General features: G+C 32.7%; 1 protein-coding gene across 1 annotated transcript; it reads left to right on the plus strand.

The window, feature by feature from the left end:
- Nucleotides 1–5,928: 5,928 nt before the first annotated feature.
- Nucleotides 5,929–8,663, plus strand: LOC107769926 (putative xyloglucan endotransglucosylase/hydrolase protein). Its single transcript, XM_075240170.1, has 5 exons — nucleotides 5,929–6,009; nucleotides 6,452–6,668; nucleotides 6,758–6,858; nucleotides 6,970–7,163; nucleotides 8,277–8,663. Exons 1-5 carry the CDS (start codon nucleotides 5,929–5,931, stop codon nucleotides 8,581–8,583), a joined length of 900 nt encoding a protein of 299 aa, XP_075096271.1. The 3' UTR covers nucleotides 8,584–8,663.
- Nucleotides 8,664–11,978: the final 3,315 nt, after the last annotated feature.

Consider the following 11,978-nt stretch of genomic DNA (forward strand, 5'->3'; position numbering starts at 1 on the left):
GCGTACCCACTTTTTCGCATAACTTCAGCATACGGGGCTGAAGTAGCAAAAACAATCACGCAAAACTTCAGCATTCTAGTAGACGGGCCTGAAGTAACAAGTGTGCTAAACCAAGTGTGGTGAAGTTTTTGTTTGTAATTACTGAACTTAAGCATAGTAGCTGAAGTTTTGTTCTCTATATGCTGAAGTTTTTGTTTGTAATTGCTGAACTTAAGCATAATAGCTGATGTTTTGTTCTCTATTTGCTGAAGTTTTTGTTTGTAATTGCACTAAATAAGCTGAAGTTTTTTTGTCCTAGATTCATTAGTTTTGTCATTAAGCTTTTTCAAAAATTTCAATAGAAGATGCTGAAGTTATTTAGTTCATTTATAAAACTTCAGCACTAAATAAGCTGAAGTTTTTGAAAAAGCTTTCTAACATACTAGATAAATAATCATATTGCCAACAGTATCTAAATCATAAATTTTGGAAACAATAAACGAGAAAAGAACAGAATTATCATGAAAAGAATCACTAAGTGTGACCTTAAACTTCCCGTACATGAAAATATTTACAAATTATTGTCTATTAACTTACGTAATTATTTATAATTTGTTTTTAAATAATCTGATAAACATACTTATGACAATCATCCCATGAACTGAAGTTTCATAGCAGCACCAACAGTAACAGTAGGAAGAAGAAGGAGGAGGAGGAGAAGGAGGAGGAGAAGGAGAAAGAGGACTGAAATTATTTAAAAAGTGGGTACAAGTTAAAACTTTAAAAAAAATGGGTATAGGTTAAATGAGAGCGACCAAATACGAAAGCAATTTTGACACAGATATTGAGTGCGCAGGTGAGGACGTACGCGGCTAGAGACGGATTTATTAGACTCAGAATGCAAGCTCCGTTGATTTATTCCGACAGTAACAGTCTTTTTCTTACTCCCCCTTCTTTTAAATATATTATTATTTATATGAGGGAAATGCCCCATAGACTTATGCATTCAAATTTTCAATGGAGGCACTTAACTTTGCTTGTGGCTTTTAGACTACAAACTAATGATGAATTAAGACTCAGTATTCCAACTACAAACTAATAATGATTTTGTAATAAATTTCGAGATAATTATGATCAGTTTAGATCTTCAGTTAGTTAAAATAAAATTGGCTCGGCGGATTAAGTAGGTCAAATTTCAGCATGTCTCGCCCTAGTTTCACGGGCGTGAATAGACGGACGACACATATCTAAAAAAGGACAGATGCTAGCCAACATATCATCAATCAAATTATCTCATCTTCCCTAACGTAACATGGGCTAGGGGAATTGCCTATTTGTATTATTACGATGTAAGAAGACAACAACTTCCAAAGCTTTGATGTTCTATATTCTGTTTTAAATCTTTCTTTCCCATTTACGTTTTCAATTACTATATATTCTCTTATAAATATTTCTTAGATTACTGTTTCATCTTTTCTATTTTATGATTTTTTTTTTAAAAGAATGAATCTTTAATTTCTGTATCGACAAGCTCTTTGATTTTATTCTCACATTTCATCCATATAAATGTCATGAAATATTTAAAATTATTACTACAAATAGGGGTGTACAAAGGAAACCGACAACCGTACCAACCCGATAATCCGAGTTAAATCGGAAAAAAAAAACCCGACTATAGTTTGGTTTGATTTAGTTCGGTGTTAGGAAAAAAACCCCAACCATAATTGGTTTGGTTTGGTTTTAACTAAAGAAAGTCAAACCGAAACCAAACCAACCCGACATTACATATATAGAAATTTTAAATATATTATACTTATTGTGATGTAATTTATAAAAATTTCATAATTTTATCTTTTAAGATATTATTTCATGGTTGGACTTAGAACTTTTGAATGTTTTAATAAGTTTTATAGTCATTAATATTAGTTAATTAAATAATGCTAACAAAAGTCCAAACCAAAATCAAATCAATACTAATGCTAACAAAAGACATTCAATTCAATATTACGAACGGGAATATATTGAATATCTATTTTTTGTTTCGCAATAGTTTAGAAAAAATGCATAACCTATTTTTATTTTTCTTTAGCGTTTAGTCATGTAATTAATACTCCCTTATTAGTCTATTTATTTTAGCATGACTTAGTACTTTTAGATTATATTTATTTTTATTATGGCCTTTTAATTAGCAATATTTATATTACATAATTTTATTGTCTTTATTGTTAAATATTTTAGGATAATGCCATGACACATCTCATATTTCGTATTATTTTCTTAGAAAATACTTTATATAGTTGTATCTTACAAGGATTAAAGAAATATTTTGAGCATACATTATATGTTTTGTTCTACGAAGATTTTACCGGGAAAAAAACCCGAGAAAGCCTGAATAACCCGAAAATCCGAGAAAAATCGAGATTGAAAAACCCGAGTTTTATTGGTTTGGTTTGGTCTTTAGATTTAATAACCCGACACAATTGATTTGATTTGATTATTGTAAAATCCGAACCAACCCTGCCTATGTATACCCCTAACTACAAGTTAGTAATAATACTTTTGTTATGTTCCAAAGATCTTTATTTCTTTTAAACTTCACTCTTAACAACGTTGTTTATATGTAATGCTATCTGAAAAATAATCTAGTTATCAACGGAATGAAATTATATGTTTGTATAATGGAATCATATGCGAGGTTACAATTCATGCAACGTGATCAATTAGGATGAATAACAATTGCGAATTGCTGAGATGACATCAATGAGTAAGTTGTCACTACAAGCTATCACTGATCAGCACTGTCTTAGATAATAACATTCACTTTTCTTTTTGTCGTCTAATCTCTAAGAAGTGTTTGCGTTGAGAATGGAATACTGTCCATTTCATAGGAGTAACAGCCTAACTTTTAGAGTTAACTAACTTTTTTAAAGTACTTATACTACCTACCTCTGTTTGATATGTTTATTCAGTATCAATATAATATAATTTTAAAATGCCAAGACCACTATAGAAGCTAGAAATAGCTAGTCTATAGAAATCCAATTTACCCCCGTCTCGCAATAACATAAAATTAGTCATACCCAGTAATATACTGTTACATAAAATAAACGTAAAAATGATCAAAATTACCCCTAAACTATTGGAATTGGTATAATAATACTTTCCATCCATCTATTAAACTAAAATTGCCCCAACATTATATTTTCGGTTCAACTTTACCATTATGACTAACGGTCAACACCAAATAAAATATTACGTACTTAATTATCACGTAGCATTTTATTACTGGTCCATTTTAAATTCTGACCCCATTAAGTTAGACCCACCCATATGGAAAGATCCATCTCTTATAAAAGACCCGTACCTGATTGTAATTAAAAGACCCAACATCTCTCTTCTTAACCCGACTTTTTGTATTTGCTGAGCTAATTGAAAACGAGCATTCGAGTTTTGTTGCATGTACCTTTGTGGGGCAACTTGAATTTCAGTCATTTGCAGCCATAACAAATGCCAGAGAACTCAATGCTATTGATACAAATCTGAGAGCTTCCAGTTGACAGCAAATCATTATCATTAGTAGTAGTACTTGGACCTCATTCTTATTCATGAGCCGTATGGGTCAAAATTCGACCGAAAAAATTCAGACACAAAGAGGTGATTATCGTGAAATTTGTGCCTTACCATGGGCAGTTTGGCTGAGGTCGATCAGCGGTCAACAAAATAAGCCGTTGAGTGGTTCATCAGGGTCGAGGTCGAGCAACAAGGACAGAAGTAATGACTAGTATAGCTTTGGAACCTTCAAAGGGAATATTCTATTGAATATTTCTTTTGTTGTATCTTTTAGGGTTCTTTGAAATATCCCATATAAATAGTATGAGAGATAAAGTAAAAGGTATGTAATATTCCACATGATAAAAATACTTTTGAAAAGTAAGCACTCTAGATAAATACAAAGAACTACTTTCTTAGAGAGATTCAATCTCTTTAGATTATCTATTGTCATTTCCACCAAATTCAAGAATGTGTCTCATATTCTCTTACATTCTTGTCATTTATTATTGTTAGAGGAAGGAATCTTCTACTTCATTCAATTTTGAGTGAATCTTCCTCATTATTTATATTTAGTGTCATTTATTGTATTTATTGTTTATCATTGTTCTCACTCTATTAATAACCGCAACATTTAATGTGTATTGCATTAAATCAATATAACATGGTCCCCGCGTTATCCGCATAAGCCCGTTTTAGGTCCAAGATTATTATCTTTAACTAGGATTAGCCCTTTATCTTTTATTTAATTAGTTTAACAAAGAGTTTCGTACTTTTTGGTCAAACAGAGCCTAACTTAAAACATCCTAAAATTCTTTAAACTTATGCGATCATTTCTTAAGGAAGTGATAAAATTTTCTTATCTGAGGTAAAAACTTTTCGGGCATAGTTGATATGTGATTTGACAATCGGTACCTTTGCAGTCATGGCGTGGTCTCTTTCACTTTGCCTAATTAGCAGCCCAAATTTGAGCCTCAAAATTGCAATTATTCTTTGATATAGTTTTGACGGAAAATATTAATATTTCTTTTGAAAGTGAGCTCATAGAATGAGACGTCAATGAGAAATAGGATTTATTTATTTATGTATTTATTTATTTGCTCATTCACTTAGTTTTGCTGGTAGAAGGGGAGCCTTGGCGTAACTGGTAAAGTTGCTGCCATGTGACCAGAAGGTCACAGATTCGAGCCATGAAAACAGCTTCTTGCAGAAATGCAGGGTAAGACTGCGCACGCTAGGCCCTTGTGGTCCGGCCCTTCCCTGAACCCCGCGCATAGCGGGAGCTTAGTGCACCGAGCTACCCTTTTGCTCAGTTTGCGGGTAAGCCCATGGTATGTTGCTGGGGGAAATTAATAGTGCTTAGCTTTTTTTGCTACTACGTGCTATTTTTTATTTGGTGTTTGTTAAATAAATTGTTGGGAAGAACTCTAATTAGAAGCGAAAGAAGAAGCACAAATATTGTGTTAGTGTTTGGGTCGGGTAAGTCAGAAAATCAAGTATTGGGGTGTGTTCACTAATTTATTTAAGAAGAAGTAATCCAAATAGCCGTCTACTCTACCACTTAAACTATAAATAGCCTGCATAATTTATGTATTACATGTGTATAATCATGTATAATTTATGTATATGGCTAGAAAAATAAATAATTAATATGATCGGCTATTTATGTAAAGATCAACGATCAGTAATAAAATGCCACAAGAAAATCAAATAATATTATTTTTATCTGGTGTTGACCGTTAATCATAAGGGTAAAGTTAAGCCGGAAAAATATCTTAGAAGTAATTTTAGAGCCTGTTTGGCCAAGCTTCTTGAAGGTTAAAAGTACTTTTTTTGCTCAAAAAAATATCTATTGAAAATTTTTACATGTTTGGCGAGGATAAAAAAAAGTGCTTTTGAGCAGCAGCAGAAACAGTTTTTCTGCTTTTGGGGAAAAGCTAGAAATTCTTGCTTCTTCCAAGAAGCAAAAGCAGAAAATTAATTTATTCAAGACAAAAATATTCTTTCAATAAATTTATATTTTTTAATTTATCCCTTATTAATTTAATTTTTCTCTACCATACCTTTTTCTCTTTTTTATTTTTGTTGTTTTTTATTCTCTTTCTCCTATTCCTATTTAGAATATTCTCTCTATTATAAATAGATCTCTTCTTTGATATAGTGATTTATAAGTAGATTTTTAATTTATATTGAATGATATATTTTAATATATTTAAATCATCATGTCAATAATATGTAATACTAGGTACCCGATATTATTGCTTTAAAATAAATATATTTTATATTAGTCAAAATCTTAAATTTATATTGTTACTTTATGTTTTATATTTTAGCATAACAGGTGAACGGAAGATATTAATGTATCAATTCCAATAGTAATGCTATCGAAATAGCCTAATAATGAATAAAACAAACCAAGAACGCGGCAAGAAGTTAACAGAGAAAATGATTTTGCGCGGCGGGCACCCTACTGGTCCTTGTGTAACACAGCACATAGGGAGCCGTAGCAGCGGTCAAAATTTAGGCAGAAAAGCGATCCACACACATGGTTTAGTTCTATTCCTAGCTAGGTGCGTCAATAATATGTCTGTCGGTTGATGAGAGCTTGTGTTCCACTCGCTAGAGATTTAAGTGAGGCTAAATTACTCTTAATTTCGTTTGGTTGAAAACATGTGCATTACTCGCCCAATGTGCACCAGACAAAAGCCTTGCGCTTGGACAGTTATACTATACAGTTGGAAGTCTAAACATAGCACCGAAAAATCTGACAATATCTCACTTGCTTCAACGTTCTGTTGACACACATGACCAGTGTTCTTTTTCAACACTCGAAATCCCCTATAAATAATGAACTAGTATAGTATCCCTTTAACTTCCCTCATCCATTAACAGTACAAAATAGACATACATCACAGAGAGCTAGGATAATGGGTATGAAGGGATTTTTAGTTGGTTTGTTTTGATAAATTTGTCAATACTGGGCAGTTGTGGGGCGCCGAGGAAGGCACTGGATGTGCCTTTTTGGAACAACTATGAACCCAGTTGGTCCAGTCACCATATCAAGTACCTCAATGGTGTGGGTGACATCAAGTACCTCAATGGTGGTTCCACTGCTGATCTTGTTCTTGACAGGTCTTCAGGTACTAATATTAATTAGTACTAATATAGCTGCCTGTTTTTTTCTCTCCTTATTTTGTCTAATTTTTTCATTTGATTTGTATGAATGAAGGAGCTGGATTTCAGTCAAAGAAATCATATCTATTTGGGCACTTTAGCATGAAACTGAGGCTTGTTGGTGGAGACTCCGCTGGTGTTGTTACTGCATTTTACGTAAGTTGTATGGGCGGAACTTGCCCTTCAGTCACGAGTTTAGCTGAACACATTAGTTTTGGTCTTTTAAAGTGATATATGTTGGTTATATATATATATATATATATTCAGCTGTCATCAAACAACGCAGAACACGATGAGATAGATTTTGAATTCCTAGGGAACAGGACAGGTGAGCCATACATATTACAGACCAATGTATTTACAGGAGGTAAAGGAGACAGGGAGCAGAGGATCTATCTCTGGTTTGATCCAACCAACGACTTCCATTCATATTCCGTTCTCTGGAACACCTTTCAGATTGTGTAACTTCCTTTACCTTCCTGGGATTACATTTCTAAATATTCAAAACAGAGACAATGGTCAGATTCTTTTTAAAATAGAAAGATGACTAATTAAGTATCGCTGTATCCTCCTTTTCTTGTAGTTTAGTTATATCTAAGTATTTTGAGCAAATAAAAGAGGAACTGATTACTTCATTCGGACCTCCAAGAAAAGAAAAAAAAAAACAGGATTCGAATTGTTTCCCTTTCTAACTGTAGGATATAATTTTAGAATAGTTTTTAAATAGCAGTAATTAAGAAATCAATGGTCAGATTCTCATACTTCAGATATATGGATAGAGTGTTTCTTTTTTGCTTTTTAGTATCTCGTGCCTAAAATGAACTTGAAATATGATGTAATCCCTCCGGTCCAAAATAAGTGAATTTTTAGTTGTTTTCACACAGATTAAAAAAATTTATTTTTTAATATTAATTAGTAATGAAATTAACCATATTAACCTTTACTATCTCTTCATATAACCACTCCTAACACACACTCCAACACTATTTACTCTAGAGGCAATGCAGGAAAAAAATAGTTAATTCATTTTTGAAATCTGAAAAAATCACTTATTTTGGACCACAAAAAAAAGGCCCAAAAAATCACTTATTTGGACAGAAGGGAGTAACTATTTTAATCTTAAAGAAGGTTTAACCAAAAAAAATTATTTTTGCAATTGAGCCTTGTATCACCAGCTAATCTAGTTAAAATAGGACGGGCTAGCCAATTTTCGGATTGGTCATTCAAAAATAATCAGCGTTTGCAAAGTCATTGAAAAATAGTCACTATTTTGCTGCAACACGAAAAGTTCCAGCGTAATATACGGGAGATCAATGCACTTGTGTATGAACTTCCAGCATATTATGCTGGACCGGTATATTATACTGGAACTCCATTATATTATGCTAGAAGTCCAGTAAATTATACTGGAATTCCAGTATATTATGATGGAGTATTTTCCGGATTTTAAACAGTGTTTTTATTCAAATTTATCTTTACATGAAAAATAGCTAAATTTCGATTATTTTTGAATGATCACTTGTAAATCTGGCTATTTTTAAATTTCAACCGCTAATCTAGGTTGTGGATTGCAGGATTTTTGTGGACGACGAGTATTCAAGAATTCGAAAGACAGGTGTGGAATTCCCATTCAATCAGCCGATGAAGATCTATTCAAGCCTGTGGAATGCTGACGACTGGGCTACAAGAGGAGGATTAGAGAAAACGGATTGGTCAAAAGCACCATTCACTGCTTCCTACACTTCATTCCACATAGATGGCTGTGAGGCAGTTACCCCACAAGAAGTGCAAGTTTGTAATACAAATGGCATGAAATGGTGGGATCAAAAGACTAGGGGTGTACATTCGATTTATCGATTCGATTTTGACCCTTATCGATAATTACTTATCGATTATCGATATGTACATATGCTTATCGTTATCGTTTCAATATGGTTTTAATTTTTTCAATTTCGATTTACGATTTTTGGGGCTTATCGATTCGGTTATCGATTACACCAATAAGAAAATTTGTGGGATTTCACGGAAAGTATATCGCTATAAACGCGTTTAACTAATATGGACAAAAAGAAGCTAAAATAAGACGAACACCGTTTATAACATAAAAATTGTGTCAACAAGCACATGCAACGAAACTAAACTAAGAGGATCAAATGTATGTCATCAACACTCCAACGGTATAAAAAAAATACATCGTCACGGCTAATTCTATTTTCCATTAATTTGAACTTCATTCCCTTGAGCTTTAAATATGATCATTCCTTAAATGTGGTAGATGAAATAATAGGGTTAGGGACTTAGGGTAAAGGAAAGGGTATTATAGAATAATGGTAAATTTTTTTTTTAAGTATATCTTATCAGTTTATCGATAAACCGATAACCGAAGAGGACAAAATCGAAATCAATAACTCGATAAGGAAAATTTCGAAATCGAAATCGATAAATCGATTAACCGATAACAAATAATCGATTCGATTTATCGATAAACCGATACGAATGCACACCCTACAAAAGGCTTTCCAAGAATTAGATGGCCCTCAACATAGAAGACTTCAATGGGTTCGCCAAAAATACACCATCTATAACTATTGTACAGATAGGAAAAGGTACCCTACCCTTCCTCCAGAGTGTACCAGGGATAGAGATCTTTAAGATGCTTAATAATTATTATCTCTTGTTTGTTGGGGTATGAACTCCTAGAAAAAAAATTTAATCAGTAACATCTTCATATTAATTTCGAGCGCTCTTCTTACTCATCACGACATGTACTCTCATGTCAGGTCTTGTTAGTGAGATTAGTAGGAGTAATGTATTGTATGTTATTGCAAGCTTTATTACCTTTTAGATTAAAATAAAACATTTAATGTGCTATGTCACAATGGTGTAACTGACATGCTTTAATTAATTCTTATTCGCCTATTTGTACCCGCGCATTGCGCGGTGAATATTAAATATAATTTTTTATAAGAAAATATGGTAGATACAAAGGAGCATGCAAATGCTATTATTTTATGCACATGTAAATCAACTGAATTTTCAAGCATTCAAGTCATAAGGGAACATATGTATCCATTAAAAAATAGTTAATGAGGAAAGCATTTATAAGAAAATACAATCTTGGATGATTGACCATATTCTGATTCTTAAACAAATGTATTAATACTATTTGAAAAAGGCCATTTCTACTGTACAATATGTTGATATAAATTAACAAAGTTCCTCTTTAAAGGCACAAAACATAATCTTCTTTTGATCTGGTTTCAAACCATCAAGCATTGATGAAATTGACCTTTGAATGTCATCCATTGAAAAAGAATAAATTCTTGGCTTACAGATTGAGTGTATAAAAAGCGATCGGTATCAAGCTGCAAAGCATAAAAAATAGACAATGATCAGTCAAATTAGGAAATTTTGGATGTATGCTAATCAAACTATAATAAAAGTATTAATGGTCCCAAACTCAAGTTGTCTACGCCAATTCTTCTTTGCTTCTATCTTCTTCTGATTAAAAGCAAGTTCTATGGATTCCCCGTCTTAGTTACCCATCCAGACAATTTTTTTCATGTTTCTAAAGATCTTGAAAGTACTCGTTTCCTTATTTTGAAGTACTTGTTCTAAACCCCTATCAAAGCAGTAAACTGAACAATTAGTAGAGAACCAAGTTTGATGATTTATAAAATGTCTGGTATAAAACCTTATAATAGTACTTAATAGACCAACCACTTTAATTGGCACCCAAACTCTATCTTCATGACTCAAACCCATACATGGTATAAAATGACAGTATCGTCACACTTATGTAATTAGTATCAAAACGTCTTATAGTGACTGGTCAAGCCATGAAACAATTTATTTAGCTATAGAAGATACATATTAAATATAGGGATTTGAATTTAAAAGTAACAATATGTTCTCGAATAAATTAGAATTGATAAGTTTTGTTATGCATAATAGAAATGATGAATACTTCAATGGCAAAACATTATTTAGCCAAGTTGCCATAGTAAACTTTCTACGTTAAGATGAAAAAGTGGGAAAAGAAAAGCTTTCTACCTTTAGATCATCTTCTCCATTAAACTTCTTCTCCTTTGTTAATTTTTTCTGTCTTGAGTGCCATTGTAGTTGAAACTTGAGGCATTTGGAATTGAAAATTATATGTTTGGTTAAAACGGCGGGTGAAAATGTGAAGGCTTTAGCTTGAAACGGTACTTAAAAAGATTGTAATTGTTGCCTTATCTAAGGTATTTTCTGGTAAGTAGTCCCAAGTACGTTTTTCCCTTGTGATTGTAACTTTGGTGCGTTCAAATATTGGGCCCTAAGGAATATCGACCCCACCAACGATCATATGAATCACGTGTTGCGGTTCCTCCTGTTTGTTTTTCTTGTTTGCATCCCTGTCTCTGAAAGGATTTTTAGCTCGGTCACTCAAGAACTCTCGAAGATGACCTTCTTTGAATAAACAAGCTACCTCATCCCTTAATTGCCTGCAGTCTTCGGTTTTGTGACCATGGGTTCCATGGTATTTGCATATTTGATTAGAGTTTCTTTGAGTCGGGTCGGGTTGTAGGGGTTTGGGCGATCTAGTATCTTTGATCCGTCCAATGACTGATACAATACTCGATGCATCGACGCTAAAGTTGTATTATGATAACCATTGTGAGCACGTGATTTTTTCCTTATATGTATTACTCCAATAAATTCAAAACAAAATAATTTATGTCAGTGTTTGCAATTTTGTCGGATTTTGTGGCATTTTCTGTTAATTGTTTGCATTTTGTTTGTGCATTTTAATTGATGAGAAAATACAAAAAACATATTGCATTTGCATTTAGGATTTAGTTTTACATTTTAGCATTAATAGACAAATCAATTATTTTATAAAAAATGGAAAAATCACAAAAATAGTTTATTTTGCACTTTTAATTTTAATGTCGAATTTTGGTAGTTTTTTTCCTTTAATTTAATTTTTAATTATTGGTAGTAACAATTATTACGGTTAATTAATTTAATGTGGTAGGATAATTTGGTTTAGGATTCAATTTAAGTTTTAATTTCAATTTAGGAAAAAGAAAAAGATTTTGTTAAAAAAGAAAAAGGAATTGGAAAAAAAGGAAATAATGAAAAGGAAATTTGGGCCAAAATCAATCCCAATCCCCAGCCCAAACCTACATCATCAGCCTACCCACCCCAATCACGCAGAAACCCGGCCAAAACCCGCCTCTACCCGTTCCATCCCCCCAACTAAGCGAAACGACGTCGTTTCATGGGCATCAGAT

Source organism: Nicotiana tabacum, chromosome 20 (assembly GCF_000715075.1).
Source record: "Nicotiana tabacum cultivar K326 chromosome 20, ASM71507v2, whole genome shotgun sequence".
Classification (NCBI taxonomy): domain Eukaryota; kingdom Viridiplantae; phylum Streptophyta; class Magnoliopsida; order Solanales; family Solanaceae; genus Nicotiana; species Nicotiana tabacum.